At 43.8% G+C, this 21,454-nt stretch overlaps 1 protein-coding gene across 1 annotated transcript in view; it reads left to right on the top strand.

The window, feature by feature from the left end:
- LOC135513008 (tensin-3-like) overlaps positions 1 to 21,454 on the top strand; it is an 83,575-nt gene that overhangs the window by 34,049 nt on the left and 28,072 nt on the right. Inside the window, 4 exon segments of the mRNA XM_064935637.1 lie at positions 8,109 to 9,386; positions 17,297 to 17,460; positions 17,939 to 18,071; positions 18,199 to 18,282. Of these exon segments, the coding sequence (XP_064791709.1) occupies positions 8,109 to 9,386; positions 17,297 to 17,460; positions 17,939 to 18,071; positions 18,199 to 18,282 (1,659 nt within the window).

The following is a 21,454-nucleotide window of genomic DNA, read 5'->3' as shown; positions in this document are numbered from 1 at the left end:
ACAGGAATTCAGCAGCTACTTACCAGTCCATTGGCAGCTCCCAGTGTCCCTCTGACTAGCTGACAATCAGTGGGTAAAGGGAAGGAGGAAGTACTCTTGCCATTTTAAAGACTGCTTACCACCTCAGTGTTATGTATGTGGAAAGGCAACATCATTTACTTCAATGGCTTTTTAAATCTAATCTATTTGAAATTTGGATTGATCTTCTAGTATACCATGGTGGATTGATCTTTAATGAGGGACATAAGAATAGGTCCTTTAGAAACAAAGCCTTATTGATATAGCTGTTGTTATTGCATCAATCAATTAGATGTCTTTACCAGGATTTTCTTTCCAGGATGTTCTTTTACACAATACTTTACCTCACACAACTTACTGGAAACTGAACTACTCTTTCCTGGGTAAATGTCCTCTCCATAAACAGAAACAAATCCAGCCAGTGTTTGTTTTGTTTTTTAGAAACTCACTTCCCGTGTACATGAATCAGGGGGTGTCCCTGTAATCATTACCAGGTGTGTCAACAACCGCCTTTGAGCTTATTCACAGATAATGCCTAGACCACAGTAGACTTCTCCAGTACTGAGGGCTCCCATCTCTCTCAACTCTGTTTCTGCCTCTAGCTCCCGGTGAGTGAGTCAGTGAGTCAGTGAGTCAGAGTAGAACCATTTAACAGGCCGGCTGGATTAATGAGGAATGTTTTAGCTGAGGGCTGTCTGGCTGGGCCTCAAACTGGGCCTTAAAGGGAAGATTGCAGAATTAGGTTGCCATTAAATATTCTGATTTGCTTCATCCTTCCAACTAGATGTCCCAATATGACGTATCACTTTACATTTGCAATTTGGGAGAAATGTATATTTGATCAGAATTTGACTGAAGTTATGTAAGAAAATATTTCAGAAATGTGACATAAAGAGGAGCACTAGCAGGGCGGAAACTGTCCACATAAGACGGACCCACATCATGCAGAGTCCTACTATTGTTTTTGAACAAATGTTTTGGCACCCTGAATAAAGGGAACATCTGACCATATCCTGTGATTTATTTATTCTGTAGAATTCTTTTTGAAAACACATAGAGCTCACAGGCTTTTTTCATAGCCCTTTTACACCCCTGGCTTACCCCTACTAGCTAACCACTAGCAGCCTTGAAACACATCACTTATTAGCAGTTCAGCACATCAGCATTTCTCCTACTGTTAGATATTAGACATTGAAAGTCTATAGCCAAACTGGCTAAAACTCTGTTGTTGGCCGATGGTAGCTAAAGCTAGCCACATCCTAATCTGAGTGCTACTCAAACATTGGCTACCATGATATTCTGCAAGTTATATCGGACAATAAAGATCAGCCAGTTTAGCAAAAATAAATGTATAAAAAAATGTATAAAAAACCGGGAATATCACATTTACACAACTATTCCGACCCTTCACTCAGTACTTTGTTGAAGCACCTTTGGTAGCGATTACAGCCTTGAGTCTTCTTGGGTATGACGCTACAAGCTTGGCACACCTGTATTTAGGGAGTTTCTCCCATTATTCTCTGCAGATCCTCTCAAGCTCTGTCAGGTTGGATGGGGGGAGCGTTGCTGGACAGCTGTTTTCAGGTCTCTCCAGAGATGTTCGATCGAGAACTTGAATTTAAAATATTTCTGTATAAAGTAAGTAGCATAAATGCCATGTTTTAGCTGCCTTTTTGTTTAATTTCCATCAAATTTCCAGAATATTTTCTAAGTAAAAAGTACAGTATTGAGATGTCCGGACTCTGGCTGGGCCACTCAAGGGGATTCAGAGACTTGTCCCGAAGCCACTCCTGTGTTATATTGGCTGTGTGCTTAGGGTCATTGTCCTGTTGGAAGATGAACCTTTGCCCCAGTCTGAGGTCCTGAATGCTCTGGAGCAGGTTTTCATCAAGGATCTCTGTACTTTGCTCCGTTCATCTTTCCCTCGATCCTGACTAATCTTGCAGTCTCTGCCTCTGAAAAAAATCCACAGCGTGATGCTGCCACCACCATACTTCACCGTAAAGATGGCGCCAGGTGCCCTCCAGACTCGACGCTTGGTATTCAGGCCAAAGAGTTCAATCTTTCAGCCAGAGAATCTTGTTTCTCATCGTCTGAAATTCATTTAGGTGCCTTTTGCAAAAATCCAAGCAGGCTGTCATGGGCCTTTTACTGTAGAGTAGCTTCCGTCTGGCCACTCTACCATAAAGGCCTGATTGGTGGAGTGCTGCATAGAGGGTTGTCCATATGGAAGGTTCTCCCATCTCCACAGAGGAACTCTGGAACTCTGTCAGAGTGACCGTTCTGGGATTTACTCCCCCGATTGCTCAGTTTGGCCGGGTGGCTAGCTCTAGGACTTCTTCCATTTAAGAATGATGGAGTCCACTGTTTTCTTGGTACCCTTCCCTTTTTGTTGGTACCCTTCCCCATATCTGTGCCTTGACACAATCCTGTCTCTGAGTTCCTTCAACCTCATGGCTTGGTTTTTGCTCTGACATGCACTGTCAACTGTGGGACCTTATACAGACAGGTGTGTGCCTTTCCAAATCATGTCCAGAAGGCTGTAATGTAACAAAATGCTGTAACGTAACAAAATCTGGAAAAAGGTAAGGGGTCTGAATGCTTTCCGAATGCACTGTATAGCAATATAACATGACAAAACTCTTTGGGCACTTTAGTACCTACAGTTGAGGTCGGAAGTTTACATACACCTTAGTCAAATATATTTGAACTCAGTTTTTCACAATTCCTGACATTTAATCCTAGTAAAGATTCCAGGTCAGTTAGGATAACCACTTTATTTTAAGAATGTGAAATGTCAGAATAATAGTAGAGAGAATGATTTATTTCAGCTTTTATTTCTGTCATCACATTCCCAGTGGGTCAGAAGTTTACATACACTCAATTAGTATTTGGTATCATTGCCTTTAAATTGTTTAACTTGGGTCAACCGTTTCCCTGTAGCCTTCCACAAGCTTCCCACAATACGTTGTGTGGCCCATTCCTCCTGACAGAGCTGGTGTAACTGAGTCAGGTTTGTAGGCCTCCTTGCTCATACACGCTTTTTCAGTTCTGCCCACACATTTACTATAGGCTTGAGGTCAAGGCTTTGCGATGACCACTCCTTAACATCCTGAGTAATGTCTTGAGATTTTGCTTCAATATATCCACATAATGTATCCATAATATATAATATAATATATCCACATAACAATGGTCATTATGGTTAAATAGTTCTACTTTTCTCCAAAAAGTATGATCTTTGTCCCCATGTGAAGCTGCAAACCATAATCTGGCTTTTTTTATGGCGGTTTTGGAGCAGTGACTTCTTCCTTGCTGAGCGGCCTTTCAGGTTATGTCGATATAGGACTCATTTTACTATGGATATAGATACTTTTGTACCCATTTCGTCCAGCATCTTCACAAGGTCCTTTGCTGTTGTTCTGGGATTGATTTGCACTTTTCGCACCAAAGTACGTTCATCTCTACGAGACAGAATGCTTCTCCTTCCTGAGTGGTATGATGACTGCGTGGTCCCTACTTGCATACTATTGTTTGTACAGATAAACGTGGTACCTTCAGGCGTTTGGAAATTGCTCCCAAGGATGAAACAGACTTGTGGAGGTTTACAATTTTTTTTATGAGGTCTTGACTGATTTCTTTTGATTTTCCCATGATGTCAAGCAAAGAGGCACTGAGTTCGAAGGTAGGCCTTGAAATACATCCACAGGTACACCTCCAATTGACTCAAATTATGTCAATTAGCCTCTCAGAGGCTTCTAAAGACAATACATACTTTTCTGAAATTTTCCAAGCAGTTTAAAAACACAGTCAACTTAGTGTATGTAACCTTCTGACCCACTGGAATTGTAATACAGTGAATTATAAGTGAAATAATCTGCTTGTAAACAATTGTTGGAAAAAATGACTTGTCTCATGCACAAAGTAGATGTCCTAACCGACTTGCCAAAACTATAGTTCGTTAACAAGAAATTTGTGGAGTGGTTGAAAAACGAGTTTTAATGACTCCAACCTAAGTGTATGTAAACTTCCGACTTCAACTGTACTTACCTGATTCACATCAATCATTGAAGTCACCAGCCGTTATGCTGCAGTAGCACCGGTGGTGTCAGTGGACTTGAAGCCTACATTGACTGTGAGCACAGAACCGGTTTTTAGCCTCAGCTTCATGGTGAATCCACTCTTCCACTGTTGGTAGCCATCAATATGACCGAAGCACCAGGGGTTCCCCTCCTCACAAAGCGGTCAAACTTCTCACATTTCGGACAAACATGCATGCCGGTAAACAGTGGTTGTAGTGCACTGCCGCTACCATCAGGCCGTTCCCTTCTTGACATCAAAGCCGCAATTGATTGTTGGTGTATGAGTTTTGATCAATGTAATTCAAATTGCAAAAATAGAAGTGCATAACATATTTTTCTTATACACTGTTGCTTAAATAGATGGAATTGAATCCATCTGCGTTGTTCATTTTGTGGAAATATATTGTGCAGCCTTCCCTTTAACGGCAGCTAGGCCAGGGCCTGGCCAGGAGGGATAGAAATGAGGATGATGATGGTCATTAAGCTTCATGACTCACAGGCCTGTCACACAGTAGGAGAGGTGGAGGAGGGATGGCAGATGGTAATAACAGTCATGTGAATGGAGCAGAGTAAGAGTAGGGTAATTTCAAAGGTGTAGCAACAACAGTCCCTCTGGGGGTTAAGAATAGTTGGCTTCAGAGCAACAGTTTTGCAGCTACATTCCCATTTGCCCTAATGCTTGTTGAGTGTGAAGTGTTTTATAACACCATAATAACCTAAGAAAATGTACAATTTCTGTCCAAAAGTTGTTTGATCAATGCCTCCATTCCTCCCCACCCCACCCGTTTACACACATGCACACACACACATAATTTGCTCACACACACGTAACAAGCATCACACACGTGTAACCGATGTGAAATGGCTAGCGGTGACGTCACTCGCCCTGAGGCCTTGAAGTAGTGGTTCCCCTTGCTCAGCAAAGGCCGCAGCTTTTGTGGAGCGATGGGTAACGATGCTTCGTGGGAGGCAGTTGTTGATGTGAGCAAAGGGTCCCTGGTTCAAGCCCAGTTAGGGGCGATGAGAGGGATGAAAGCTATACTGTTACATTGATGCTGTTGACTTGGATCACTGGTTGCTGCGGAAAAGGAGGAGGTCAAAAGGTAGGTAGGTGTAACCAATGTGAAATGGCTAGCTTGTTAGCCGGGTGCTCTTTTTAGCAAGAAATAAAGGCATTTCACTGTACTAGTGCAAGAGACAATAAAAACTTGAAACTTGAAGGTCTAGGATAGATGAAATGGATCAAAGATGAAGACCACCAGATGGGACCATACTTGATTAACCACCCATGAACCTCAGCCATGCCAGTGTGTGTTTTACGATAGACAAAAACAGTAGAAACAATTGTTGAACCCCATAATTGAGGCGAGGGCACATCTGTTTCCACACTGTGTTGTACGCAGCACGGATGGCAGACATGTAATTTCATAATACACCAGAGCGAGAGAAAAACAACCTGGCTATCTGGGCAGGTTTCAAAAAACCAGCAGAGGGCCCAACTCAAAGGCAGGCTTGCTCTAATGAAGTCTCTCTCTACAGTGTGAAAGAAAGCGGGAAGGAGGAGAGGAGAAGAAATGTTGTTTTCAATCCTCAGATCCTCTCTGCTTCTCTCTCTCTCTTTCTCAATTCAACTCAATTCAATTTCAAGGGCTTTATTGGCATGGGAAACATATGTTAACATTGCCAAAGCAAGAGGAAATAGATAATAAACAAAAGGGAAATAAAGAATAACAATTTACAGTAAGCATTACACTCACAGAAGTTCCAAAAGAAGAAAGACATTTCAAATGTCATAATATGTCTATATACAATGTTGTAACCATGTGCAAATAGTAAAGTACAAAAGGGAAAATAAATAAAGGTAAATATGGGTTGTATTTACAATGGTGTTTGTTCTTCACTGGTTGCCCTTTTCTTGTGGCAACAAGTCACAAATCTTGCTGCTGTGATGGCACACCGTTGTATTTCACCCAGTAGATATGGGAGTTTATCAAAATTGAGTTTATTTTCAAAATCTTTGTGGATCTGTGTAATCTGAGCAAAATATGGGTCTCTAATATGGTCTCTCTCTCGTTCTCTCATACCCCCCTCCTCCCTCCCGGCAGGGTAGTCTCCTGATGCAGCCGGGCTCGAGTTCGGGTTACAGCTTAGCACCGAACCCGCCCCCACCCCATGGCCCCTCCCTCACCCCATGGCCCCTCCCCACTTGTTTACATTCCTCAAGGTCCCCCCTGTGTCGAGTGCAAATACTCTCACCTTCCTTCTCACTGCTAGCAGGACCAGTATGTGTGTGTGGGAGCCTACTATCTGTTTGCTAAACTTCACAGTCCTTATTTATCACCTACTGCTCTCCATATCTTCCCTCTATTTCTCCATTTTGTTATGCGGGAGATGGTAGTTGTCTACTGCGTGCACTTATTTACCTGTAGCCGGTGAAGGAGAAGGTAAGAGCTGTATGTGCATTCTTTTTTGAAGAAGAAGGGGGGCCTTGAGGGAAGAGGAAGAGGGGGGGAGAAGTGGGAGGGTAACATACTGAGGCACCAGAGGGAGAGAGCGAGAGAGAGGAGGGAGACATCTGTCTTCAGAATTGTTACTACCTTTGCGTTGTAATGTTGTAGAGGGATCTGTTGGAATTCTCCTAGGAGTTCTGTTCTGACCTGGAATGTAGCCTGCCGAGGAGGCCTGAGACTTGCTGTAGAGAGCCGGATGTGAGTTCAAGAGAACCCTATGTGTGTGCTCTGTGTGTGTGTATGTGTGGGGGGGGGTAAACCAGCATAAGGCAGGGTAGAGGAGGAGGGTATCTCTTTTATCATGCGTGTCTGGTATTCAGATCCTACAACAGCCCTATTGGCTTGACTGAAAGGAAAGTACTTAAAGCACCAGATTGAGACAGAGGCACCAGGGTCATGTTGCTAACTCTCCTTTGTTGAGCTAGAGGAGAGTGACACTGATTGTGGAGTGGTGCTTTTACCCACAACTTCAACACAGCCTTCGCTTGCACATGGAATATGTCTAATGCATTGATCTGCATTCTGTAAGCACCGGTTGCTTGTCTTGTTAGCTAGCTAGAACTCTTTCATTTTCTCTTCAGTAATCTATTCAAGGAATGAGCAAGAGCGATGGATTTGACTGTGCTGCTTTGATCTCTGACTGTGGTTGTATTTTTCTGCCCAGGGTTTAACTGGGCTGTTTAGACATATGTTGGAGGGTCAAAGGGTAGTGGGGACGGGTTGGTAAATCACCCCACAGTGAGGAATGCAGAGATCAAACACTGTGACTGACTGACTGACTGGGGACTAAACATTACTTTGTCTCTCCTATATCAGCACACAGAGAGACAGATGGGTGGCTTCTTGACTTCCATCACCAGTTAGTTATATAACCTAAACATGAGGAACACCGTACAGCACAATGTACGAATGAGAGTTATAGTTGTTGTTTTTTTCATTCGCAAAATAATGTGGCTGATGGTTAGAACTTGGGAGTTCTTGGAGTGGGATCAACTCTAGCCTAAATCATTGTTGGTTGGCGATACTTTTGTGGTTTTATTTCATCAGAATGGTTAGATTTTGTGATTTGTTTGTGTTGTTTTGGTTTGAGATTGAGGGGAAACTATTCTGTGCTGCACTGTTGTTTAGGAGAACACTCTTGTCATGTGCAGTTCAAGTGCTGATAATTCCCTTGCTTTGTTGTTCTTACAACCTGTAGCCTACTCATTGTCCACCAGCTCTGGAAATGTGGCATACTTTTCAGTTAATGTGTGTGTTCATTTGAATGTTTGTGTGTCAAAGGGTGTGAGTTTGTGTATCCCTGTTTGTTTTTATCAGCAAGTTGTACTTGTTGTTAATTCCATGTGATTGTGAATGTAAGAACATATTTGTGTATGTGAGAATGTGATCGTCTTTTTGGTCATCCACCTGTATGTGTGTGTGTCCATGTGTGGTCATGTCTGTGTGTGTCTCCATACCAGCTGACCGTTTGAAGACGCTCCATCTCTTGTCGTTCCAGTGCCTCGCTCTCAGGGCCTGGCCCAGGACAAAGCAGCCCTGTCCAAGAGGAGCGCTAATGGGGGAGGATCCACCAACATGACCCTGGGCCGTGGAGCCCACCGAGCCACATCTATCACCAGCAGCCCCGACCACAGCGACAACGCCCTGTCAGCCAGCAGCGACTCAGGCCTGTCCAGCACCTCCCTGTGGACCGACCGACCCCCAGTTCCCATCACCACCAGCACCAGGTCCCAGCAGGGTCCCAGCCGCCAGGAAAAGGCTCAGCTGAAGCGCCTGCTGAGTGGGTTCGGCCTGGAGGAACCCTCCCGAGAGCTTGAGGAGATGTCTGAGTGCGGAGGTGGAGGGCCAGGAGGCGTGGCCTTCCAGAGACTGGTCCAAGTCCAGGTTCATGTCGTCGGAGACCCACGGCCCCCCAGGGAGAGGGAAACGGACATCCTGGATGACCTGGTCCTCCTGTCGGGTCACGACCTGCACAGTGTGGACAGCCTGGGAACCCTGTCATCGTCCTGCCACAAGAGCAGCCAGAATTCCCTGCTGTCGGATGGCTTTGGCAGCCCCGGGGGAGAGGAGCTCCAGCACCAGCCTCACCACCAGCCCCAGCACCACCACCCAGCCCCTGCAGCCATGGAGGAGTATGAGAGGGCCTACGCTGAGGCCCGGAGGGGCTGTCTGGGCCAAAGGAGTGCTCCCATCTCTGCATCCACCCCAGCCAGCACTGTTCCCATGCCCAAGCAGCAGGTCTACCTGCAGGGCAGCTACTCCACACACACCTGGGTGCGCCAACAGCAGATGGTAGCAGCCCATCAATATGCCTACCTGCAGGCCGAGGAGGGTGAGGAAAGGGAGAGGTACCCAGGGGACAACAAGCAGCAGGAGGGAAGCCCACCCAAACCACCAGCCTCTACAGTGCCACAACAAAGCTCCGTGCTGAGGATGGACACTGCTGTCCAGAGAACGGTGACGGCCCTGCCACAAACTCACACTGAGCAGTCTCCTGCGGTCGTCAACAAGAACAAGCGAGACGAGGAGTTCAACTCTTTGACCGTGGACATTGATAACTCCATCGACCAGCTCAACCAGTTGATTATGGACCTGGACCCCACGTTCATGCCGGTCCCCACACGCTCCAGCTCGGTCAAGAGGAACGGAGGTACAGGGATGCACGTGAATGGCTCTGCCACCACCACCACCGCCACCTCAACAGGCTGCCCCAATGGAGTCAGTCACAGACTCATGGATAACAGTACAGCCCCACTGCAAAGCACACAGCAGTCAGGTAAGACAGACAGCAAGCTCTGGGTGTGGTGGTGGTGGTGGTGTGGTGATATGAATGTTGGTGGTTAGGGATGGGCGATATGGCCGAAATCTCATATACCGATAACGATACATATTACAATATAGCACATTTTCTGTAAATTCAATTGATTAAATAAGCATGTAACAAAATATAAAATATGAATGTATAAAATCTAAAAAGTTAAATAGAAAACACTTCAAATATAGTTGCAAACAAAATAAATATAGGCCTAAAATCTATATATATTTGGGGGCCTTGCTTGTTTTGCATGTTATTTTGGGATTGATACGTGTCACATATCAATTTGCATTTGGTACCTTGGATCGAGTGTTAGGACCAACTCACGAAACCCCCGTTTCACGGCCGCGTAAATTAGGGCCATGTCTTTGCAGATGTAAGTTGTAACGGCAGCTGTTATCTCCTTCCATCTTCATGGTTCTTTGCCATACGGTGTGCCGCAGGAAAAAGCCTCTTGCAACGTCTGAGTCGTGGGTTTGTTTTGAGCACGCGACTGTACTTTTTTGGGTCTCATCCGTAGACTCTCTCTGTACTGTTTCACATGATTCTTGCGTAGGTGGTAAAATAGGTTAGTGGTGTTTGAGCCTGTTGTCGGGACCGGCCTGCGGCATATTTTGCAGTGGACGGTTTCCTGGTTCGTGTCAGAATTGTTATACCCAAACCACGTACATGCGAATGAAGTCGCCCCTCTTTTAGGTACAAGCTTCGTGTCTCCGTGCTCTGTGTCACATTCACTCTCTTCCATGTTTGTTGGTGTTGCAAATTTCCGCAAAGCATCGTCCAATTGACGGAAAATATTGCCATATAGAGTGTGATTTGAGACACAACGAAATAAACGATAATGGTGATTCAATAATAGTACTGGTGGTAATGATAGCGGTGGTGGTGGAAATGTGAAGAAACCTCTGCAAATAGCAAAGCTTCATGAAAATGGTGGTGGTAGGAAATCAATGAGACAGTCAGATTTGGTAATGCATCTGTTCTGGGAGAACTTCAACATGAAATCCTCACTTCTCTTACAACATAGCGTTAACTTTACCAAAACACACTTTTGCTCTCTCTCTCCCACCTGGAGGGCTGTTTGCCAGGTTAAATAGCAGGGTTCCTGACAGCTTTTCAGATGTTTTCAGCTTGTTTTTGAGTCAGAGGGCATTGTCGAGGCTTGTCTGTGTACAGCTATCTCACTCAGGAATCAGAGGGAGAGAGAGGGCTGTCATCAGCTCTGTAGATCTAGGCACACACATCTCTAGAACATTCATGCATGTGGGACACTATACTGCTTTCATGGAATGTCTTTGAAAGCTCCTCACACATTCTCAGGCCCTACTTGTCATTTGCTCACTGAAGCTGCTTTTATCAGTAGAAACACCAGCTTGATGTTTCTTGCTTTCAGAAAATAGTGTCTTCATGTTAAAGGGAATATTCCTAGCTGTCGGTGTCAGCAGGTCCCCTTGTCATCCATCTAAATTAACTTAAAAAGAAGTGGAGGAATGTTATATCTTACTTACTTATTGTATGTTTTGAACATTGCAATAGTTTTCCACAAAAAAAACCTTGCCTTATCTTTAGTTCAGATGCCAAATATTTCCCTCTGGAAGTATGGATATTATATTGGTCTATTATACCCTTGTTCATGGATATAAACCTTGATTCTGAAACACTGTGCCAAAGAATCCCAGGAGTGTTCAGTGCTTATCAGTGACTGAAAAGTAGCCTACGTCTCCCACCAGCTTTGGACCTTAGATGTTCACAGTATTTTAGTCTGTAATCTGAAACCAGCTAATTTCATTATCTCACTTGTTCGTTTCCTCTATTAGTGATACCTACAGTATCTTGCAGATAACTATTCAAATGTACAGATTTAATCTTACGCACTTACTAAAACCACAAATATTTTGTATGTTTTCATTTCACCAAACTTGGCCGTGTTTTCTCAGTTGTTGAACTTGTGAATGTTGATGACTCAAGTACAAGCATGCAGTGCAGTTCATTGGCTCTGGAACTGTGGTCCACCATTTTGTTTCTACCTGGAGTAAGTGAGTGTGGTCTGGCTGTCAGTAGAGTGTGAATGACGTTAAGATATGTACCTGGAGCAGCCAGGGGGCACAAAAAGAGGTTAGCGCAGGGCTCTGGAATTTCCAAGAGAGGAACAAGTGTGCCTGCCCGGAGGCATCGCATTTTCCATCTGATTTCAGAGACTTGTACCTGTCTGTGCATATCCGGTACATACAGTGGAACATCCAGACTGACGCACAGCACAGTACAGAAACACGCTGTGTTTGGCTTATTTACAAAAAGGCCATATACAGATGTAGCACCTTAATTTGATCACTCTTGTTGCTGAGAATTGTCCTGCACAGCAGGAAATGCAAACATGTAGTGTATTTGAGCTTTAAAAATGATTCTAAACGTTGTAATTTCCACTTTGAAATTTCAGACTTGATTTGCCCTAATAATAAATCCTACAGAAATGTCAATTCATTATAATCCACATAATAATTCACATTTCCTGTTGCTGAATTAGGATTTTCCTGCTGTAGCAAACTGGATGAAATTATGATCATATATCTGTATATTGAGTTGGTTTAGAGTAGATACATAAACACATAAAGAATAATGTAGTAACTAAAAAAGTGTTAAACAAATCCAAATATATTTTATATTTGAGATTCTTCAAAATAGCCACGCTTTGCCTTGATGACAGCTTTGCACACTCCTAGCATTCTCTCAACCAGCTTCACCTGGAACGCTTTTCCAATAGTCTTGAAGGAATTCCCACATATGCTGAGCACTTGTTGGCTGCTTTTCCTTCACTCTGCGGTCCAATTCATCCCAGACCATCTCAATTGGGTTGAGGTTGGGTGATTGTGGAGGCCAGGTCATCTGATGCAGCACTCCATCACTCTCCTTCTTGGTCAAATAGCCCTTACACAGCGTGGAGGTGTGTTGGGTCATTGTCCTATTGAAAACAAATGATAGTCCCACTAAGCGCAAACCAGATGGGATGGCGTATCGCTGCAGAATGCTGTGGTAGCCATACTGGTTAAGTGTGCCTTGAATTATAAATAAATCACTGACAGTGTCCCCAGCAAAGCACCATCACACCTACTCCTCCATCCTCCACGGTGGGACCCACACATGCAGAGATCATCCGTTCATCTACTCTGCAGCTCACGGCAGTTGGAACCAAAAATCGCAAATTTGGACTGAGTAGTGGTTTCTTTGCAGCAATTCGACTATGAAGGCCTGATTCACGTGTCGGTTACTTGAACACGGAAACAAACACCCACCAATCAAAAGTGAAACCCAAGCTACCTAAGTATGATTCTCAATCAGAGACAACTAACGACACTTGCCTCTGATTGAGAACCATACTAGGCTGAACTCAAAACCCCAACATAGAAAAACACACATAGACTGCTCACCCCAACTCACGCCCTGAACATACTAAATAAAGACAAAACAAAGGAAATAAAGGTCAGAACGTGACACTTATCCTCTGCAGCAGAGTTAACTCTGGGTATTTCTTTCCTGTGGCGGTCCTCATGAGAGCCAGTTTCATCATAACGCTTGATCGTTTTTGTGACTGCACTTGAAGAAATGTTCAAAGTTCTTCAAATTTTCCAAATTGACTGACCTTCATGTCTTAAAGTAATGATTTACTGTGGTTTCTCTTTGCTTATTTGAGCTGTTCCTGCCATAATATGGACTTGGTCTTTTACCAAATAGGGCTTTCTTCTGTATAACACCACTACCTTGTCACAACACAACTGATTGGCTCAAACACATTAAGAAGGAAAGAAATTCCACAAACTTTTAACAAGGCACAGCTGTTAATTGAAATGCATTCCAGGTGACTACCTCATGAAGCTTGTTGAGATAATAGTTTTATTTTTATTTAACGAGGCAAGTCAGTTAAGAACAAATTCTTATTTACAATGACGGCCTACACCGGCCAAACCCTGACGACGCTGGGCCAATTGTGCGCCGCCCTATGGGACTTCCAATCATGGCTGTTTGTGATACAGCCTGGTATTTAGTGACACCTCTAGCACTGAGATGCAGTGCCTTAGACCCCTGTGCCACTCGGGAGCCCCAAATACCAAGAATGCCAATAGTGTGCAAAGCTGTCATCAAGGCAAAGGGTGACTTCTTTGAAGAATTTAAAATACAAAATATATTTGGATTTGTTGGTTACTTTTTTGGTTACTACATGATTCCATATGTGTTATTTCATAGTTTTGATGACTTCACTATTCTACAATGTAGAAAATAGCAAAAATAAAGAAAAACCCTAGAATGAGTAGATGGGTCCAAATTTGAGACTTTTACTGTATAAGTACACAAGACTTGGAAAGGTACCCCTGTTATGCTAATGTTTTACATCTATGGGCAAAACCACAAATTGTATCTTGACAGACAGATATAACTGCTGTAGCTATAAATAACATGTGTAGAGCAGCTGTATAGAAGACATACACAAACACTGGCACACTCATAACCACTCCACATAAAACTTTCTGAACATTACAAGCAAACTCACTCTACGACACAGTACAACTTAAGTCCAATTATAAATGCATGAATAGAGTTGTGTTTTGACTCCTTTTCTTTTTTGTCGTACTTCAAATCAAATCAAATTGTATTTGTCACATGCTCCAAATACAACGGGATTAGACTTAACCGTGAAATGCTTGCTGATGAGCCCTTCCCAACGATGCAGGGTAAAAAAATAGATATAATAAAAGAAAAACAATGACAGAAGAGGAATTAAATACATATGAATGTAGCAATACATTCCAGATCAATGTGCAGAGGTATGAGGTATTTGAGGTAGATACAGTGGTTTGCGAAAGTATTGACCCCCCTTGGCATTTTGCCTAATTTTTTTGTTGCCTTACAACCTGGAATTAAAATATATTTTTTTGAGGGTTTGTATCATTTGATTTACACAACATGCCTACCACTTTGAAGATGCAAAATATTTTCTATTGTGAAAAACGAGAAATTACAGGTTGTAATGCAACAAAATAGGAAAACCGACCAAGGGGACCGCTCTTGGCCAGCAAACGCTACCAGTGTGTCCCCCCACAAGCCCACCCAACCACAGCAGAGACAAACAGAGACAAACTTCCAGTCGAAGCTCGCATCCACTTCAAGACCCTGGTGCTTGCCTACAGAGCTGCAAGGGAAACTGTCCCTTCCTACCTTTAGGCTATGCTCAAACCCAACACCCCAACCTGAGCACTCTGTTTTTCCACTTCTGGACTCTTGGCCCTCCCACCCCTACAGGGGTTCAGCTCCTGCACAGCCTAGTCAAATATCTTCTCCATCCTGGCACCCTAATGGTGGAACAAGCATCCCCCTAACATCAGGACAGTGGAGGTTCTGCCCATCTTCTGAAAATGTCTGAAAACCTACCTCTTTAACGAGTACCTTAAATAACCTACTAGTACTGACTTTGCTGATAACTACTTTGTTGATGGAAAATGTGCTTACCTTGACTGTGATATGTGGTTGTCCCACCTAGCTATCTTGAGATGAATGCACAAATTGTAAGTAGCTCTGGATAAGAACATCTGCTAAATGTAAAGGTTCTAAGGCCGAGCCTGACTGAAATATACTGGTTTAGAAAAACAGACACACGTTTAAAAAATAAAAATGCTGACTAAGAAAAATATGCAAATGAAGTCCAAAATAACACACAATGATGGTCACAACAACCTACACGCACACACCAACACACACACCTCTGGCTGTGCCCTCAGAGAATGTGTGTGTGTGTGTGTGTGTGTGTGTGTGTGTGTGTGTGTGTGTGTGTGTGTGTGTGTGTGTGTGTGTGTGTGTGTGTGTGTCTCTTTGTGTGTGTGTCTGTGTAATCATCCGTGCATTAGTACAGTCGTGGCCAAAAGTTTTGAGAATGACACAAATATAAATTTTCACAAAGTCTGCTGCCTCAGTTTGTATGATGGCAATTTGCATATACTCCAGAATGTTATGAAGAGTGATCAGATGAATTGCAATTAATTGCAAAGTCCCTTTTTGCAATGCAAATGAACTGAATCCCCCCAAAACATTTACACTGCATTTCAGCCCTGCCACAAAAGGACAAGCTGACATCATGTCAGTGATTATCTCGTTAACACAGGTGTGAGTGTTGACGAGGACAAGGCTGGAGATCACTCTGTCATGCTGATTGAGTTTGAATAACAGACTGGAAGCTTCAAAGGGAGGGTGGTTGTTTGGAATCGTTGTTCTTCCTCTGTCAACCATGGTTACCTGCAAGGAAACACATGCCGTCATCATTGCTTTGCACAAAAAGGGCTTCACAGGCAAGGATATTGCTGCCAGTAAGATTGCACATAAAACAACCATTAATCGAATCATCAAGAACTTCAAGGAGAGCGGTTCAATTGTTGTGAAGAAGGCTTCAGGGAGCCCAAGAAAGTCCAGCAAGCGTCAGGACCGTCTCCTAAAGTTGATTCAGCTGCAGGATCGGGGCACCACCAGTACAGAGCTTGCTCAGGAATGGCACCAGGCAGGTGTGAGTGCATCTGCACACACAGTGAGGTAACGAACTTTGGAAGATGGCCTGGTATCAAGAAGGGCAGCAAAGAAGCCTCTGATATTCTGCAAAGGGTACAGGGATTGGACTGTTGAGGACTGGGGAAAGTCATTTTATCTGATGAATCCCCTTTCAGATTGTTTGGGCCATCTGGAAAAAAGCGTGTCCGGAGATGACAAGGTGAGCGCTACCATCAGTCCTGTGTCATGCCAACAGTAAAGCATCCTGAGACCATTCATGTGTGGGGTTGCTTCTCAGCCAAGGGATTGGGCTCACTCACAATTTTGCCTAAGAACACAGCCATTAATAAAGAATGGTACCAACACATCCTCCGAGAGCAACTTCTCCCAACCATCCAGGAACAGTTTGGTGATGAACAATGCCTTTTCCAGCATGATGGAGCACCTTGCATATGGCAAAAGCGATAACTAAGTGGCTCGGGGAACAAAACATCGATATTTTGGGTCTATGGTCAGGAAACTCCACAGACCTTAATCCCATTGAGAACTTGTGGTCAACCCTCAAGAGGCGGGTGGACAAACAAAAACCCACAAATTCTGACAAACTCCAAGCATTGATTATGCAAGAATGGGCTGCCATCAGTCAGGATGTGGCCCAGAAGATAATTGACAGCATGCCAGGGCGGATTGCAGATGTCTTGAAAAAGAAGGGTCAACACTGCAAATATTGACTCTTTGTATCAACTTCATGGAATTGTCAATAAAAGCCTTTGACACTTATGACATGCTTGTAATTATACTTCAGTATTCCATAGTAACATCTCACAAAAATATCTAAAGACACTTAAGTGGCAAACTTTGTGGAAATTAATATTTGTGTCATTCTCAAATCTTTTGGCCACAACTGTACATCTCTACATTTCTCATGGCTATAGGATGACAGGGCTTTCTGGGAGGCCTTAAATTAGCACCCCGGTGCTGAGTGAGGGGTCACCCCAGGCCAGGCTGGCACAAGTCTGCCCCCCACCTCACATCTCCCCTTGGTCCTCAGCTGTCCACTCACAACAGACACTAGTACTAAACAGAGACTAGTACTAAACTATACTCTATCATGCCAGTTGAAGGTATTGGAGAGGTATAACAACTCCTAGAGAGTGTAATAAAAAAGTTAGAGCCAGAAGTCTTTGGTATGATATTGCTTCACACATTGCATGTCACTAACATCGCTTAAAGGGTTGACAGAAGCATGTTTTTCCGATAGACTTGAGGTGGTAGTGCTCTCTGGGTAGTTCAGCATCAATGGCTAGTTCTCACCCTCCGTTCTGTCTCTTTGTGTGTCTGAGCAGCCGTCCCATCATCCATTGGTGATGTCAGAGTGGACGCCATGCAGAGTCTGAGTCGGCAGGTCAGTGATGTCACAGATCACCCAGGGTTCTGTGGCTCAGGTTGGGGTGTGCAGGAAGACTACAGGAGCACACGGACCTACTCACCCTGCGTACCTCACACACAGGTACCTGAACATACTGAAACCCTGACTCGCTGACTCCCAATGTCTGTCATTACCTTGTAGTTTAGAACAGACTATACAGACTATAGTACTACATAGAGCCATGGCTATATGGAACGCAAGCAGTAGAATCCGATTTTAAAAACTGATAAAAATACACCTTATGGAACAGCGGGGACTGTGAAGAGACACACACAGGCACAGACACACATACACATGATAAGACACGCACTCTACCCACATGTACACATAGATGTTGTATTGTAAATGTGTGATTGTTGAGTAGTGGTCTGAGGGAACACACTTAATGTGTTCCCTTTCACTTTGTGAAAAGTGTTATGAAATGTAACGTCATGTAATATTTGAAATGGCCTTGCCTGTCATGATGTGCGCAATTAAGTGCTGTGTTTTGCTGTGTACCATTTTTGCTTTGTAAAATGTTGTGATGTTCACGCATGTTTTTGCTGTGTGTGTGTTTCAGCATGGCATGCTATTTAGGAATGACAGTGTGGACTACAGAGCTCAAGGTCCAGAGATGGACAGCGGAGTGGAGGCTGGTAGTGACATGACTCCTCCTACTCCTGCCTTCCCCATCTCTCCCCCAACACCTTATGGTAAGAGCCTCCTTCATTGTCTTGGGCCTCTTTTCAAAGATGTGTGTGTGATTGCATATGATCGTGCTTGTGATCATTGCAGAATGACTGCATTCTAAACCTAATCTCCTCTTCTATCTTTCCACAGTGAAAAACATGCCGGAATTCCCTCACCTGAGGCAATCTCCATCTCCCAGCATGCAATCCTTTGGAGCTTACAGGATGGAGCAGGGTAGGTCATGGCTGTGTGTATCGCAGCACTAACATTCTCATGAATTAATTCTTCATTCAAGTGAAGTGAGATAAATGTTTAAATATATTCCATAATTCAATGGTCTGGTAAGATGAGGGGCGGCGGTGTGTGTCTATTTGTCAATAACTGCTGGTGCGGGATGTCCAAAATAAAAGAAGTCTCGAGGTTTTGCTCGCCTGAGTACTTAATGATAACCTGTAAACCATGCTATCTACCAAGAGAGTTATCATCTATATTATTTGTAGTACAAACAAACCGATGCTGGCACTAAGACCGCACTCAACCAGCTGTATAAGGCCATAAACAAGCAAGAAAATGCTCATCCAGAAGCGGCACTCCTAGCGGCCCGGGGGCTTTAAAGCAGGCCATTTTAAATCTGTTTTTACCTCATTTCTACCAGCAGTTCACATATGTAACCAGAGGAAAAAAAAACTCACCTTTTGACCACCTTTACTCCACACACATAATTCTGACCTTAATTCTGACCGTAATTTCTGCTTACAAGCAGAAACTAAAGAATGACGGACCAGTGACTCACTCAATACGCTACAGGACTGTTTTGCTAGCACAGACTGGAATATGTTCCGGGGTTCATGCAATGGCATTGGGGAGTATACCACCTCAGACACTGGCTTCATCAATAAGTGCATCGACGACGTCATCCCCACGCTGACTATACATACATTTGCCAACCGGAAGCCATGGATTACAAGCAACATCTTCACCGAACTAAAGGCTAGAACCGCTGCTTTCATAAGTAGGCGCTACAGAGGGTAATGCGTACGGCCCAGTACATCACTGGGGCCACTCTTCCTGCCATCCAGGACCTATATACTAGGCGGTGTCAGAGGGACCAAAAAATTGGCAAAGACCCCAGTCATAAACTGTTTTCTCTGCTACCGCACGGGAAGCGGTATCAGAGCTCCAAGTCTAGGACAAAAAGGCTCCTTAACAGCTTCCACCTCCAAGCCATAAGACTGCTGAACAATTCATCAAATGGCAACCCCCCCACCCCCTCCGCTGCTGCTCGCTGTTTGTTGTCTATGTATTCTCACTTTACCCCTACCTCCATGTACAAATTACCTCGACAGGCCTGTACCCCCACACATTGACTTGGTACCAGTACCCCCTGTATATAGCCTCGTTATTGGTATTTATTGTATTACTTTTATTTTTATTTTGTAATTTTTTAAACTTTAGTTTATTTAGTAAATATTTTCTCAACTCTATTTCTTTAACTGCATTTTTGGTTAAGGGCCTGTAGTAACTAAGCATTTCACGGTAAGGTGTACACCTGTTGTATTCGGCGCATGTGACTAATACTATTTGATTTGATTACAGCAGTACTCAAAATATACTTTTTTTTTCAGAGTACAGAACAATCCATAGAAATACCACTAGTCTCTACATAAAGTGAATGGATATATTGACATGTCAGGCCATTGTGAGGGGAATGTGGCACTTGACCTTTGACAAAGCCATTTGATTGGAGGAGTCACACGATAGGACAGTGGAACAATGCATTTGTGGTCTATGTAGGGAAGTGGAGACATTTGAAGTGAAGGAGTCTATCCCCACTCATTCTCTCTCATCCTCCTCTCCCTCTTTACTTCATCTCTCACTCTACTAAAGACAGAAAGTGGGTGTCAGTGAAAGAGAGTGAGTGAGAGAAATAGCTCTAGGAGACAGAGCCCAGTGATGAGGGTTTGAATTGGTTTACGTGTGTTCATTGTTCATCACTGCTTTTAACTATCATGAGAACTTCTCTCGGAATGTAATCGACCATAGCCCTTTTAGGTGTACATTATGTTTATGTGTTTATATCTGGTTGTCTTTGTTTTTCCTGTGGTATTGCACCATTGCTGGTGACTTTTCCATAACGAATGTATGATCCCTGCCTGTAGTTGGGGAAATTGTGGTGGTTGGAGGCACTAAACAAAGTCTTCACATGGACTGCCTCCTTTCCCTGGGGGTTCCATACAAGTCTCTCTCCTCCCATGGTCGGTTTGGAGAACGTCTGTGTGGTTTCAGTACTGAAAAGAAACCGTTTTTTTATAGCACATAGTGGCGAAGCCTTGAATGACTAAAACAGTAAAACATGTTGTTTGTGCGTAGCCTTGTTGTGGTCTTAGATTTTTCTCAGTGGTGGAACACGCCCAGTTATAAATGTGGTTGTTCTCAGAGATTGGGATGTCTTGGTTTATCATCTACTGGCATGCATCTTAAACCATTCTTTTAGAGTATAGAGACATAATCAGACATGGCATAGGTCCCTTCTGTGGTTCCCTTCCTCCCGAAACAAGTCATAAAGAGGGTTTTTGTTCCAAATCCAGTTGAGTAGTTGGCAGAGTTTTGCCATCCTGTTGTGGCTGTGGGTCATTGGTGAGGCATGACAGTGATGATATCAGAGGTTACACTCACACACACAAAGTGAGCCTCATAGAGGTGACCTTCATGTTCATCTCTTTGTCCCTCCATGACCCCCACCAGCCTGTTGTCATGGTGATCTGTGTCAGAGGGGTTGTGAGAGTGACAGCACCCCCAGACTGATCTGTGGCCCCACCGTGCACACTTTGCCCAAGCACGCACCGTGTATAGAATCACCGCATTCAGACATGCCATGTAACCATGGTTATGCAGGGTCGAGGAATTGGGGGGCTCAAAAACTATTTTCTTTCCCCAGTGAAAGTACCTCTGTGTCAAAAGAAGGGTCGAGGGACAAAAAGAAACTAGTACCCCTCTCTCTCGTTTCGTTGTCTGCCTTGTCCTCCACATTCCAATAGAGGTAACTGGGAACCCATGGAAACATCAGTCAGTCACTGAGCTGTATGGAATCTGTGGACTGGAAACATGTGGTTTCAGGTTCTGGGGGCAGGCACATTTGTATTACATTTTGAATTCACCTTTATTTAACCAGGTAGGCCAGTTGAGAAAAAATTCTCATTTACAACTGCGACCTGGCAAAGATGAAGCAAAGCATTGCGACAAAAACAACAACACAGAGTTACACATAAACAAATGTACACAATAGAAAAATCTATGTACAGTGTGTGCAAATATAGAAGAGTAGAGAGGTAAGGCGAAATAATTACAATTTAGCATTAACACTGGAGTGATAGATGTGCAGATGATGATGTGCAAGTAGAAATAC

This window comes from Oncorhynchus masou, chromosome 3, assembly GCF_036934945.1.
Source record: "Oncorhynchus masou masou isolate Uvic2021 chromosome 3, UVic_Omas_1.1, whole genome shotgun sequence".
In the NCBI taxonomy this organism is placed as follows: Eukaryota; Metazoa; Chordata; class Actinopteri; order Salmoniformes; family Salmonidae; genus Oncorhynchus; species Oncorhynchus masou.
Note: the sequence above shows the minus strand (reverse complement) of the source record. Positions and strands in the feature narration are given on the sequence as shown.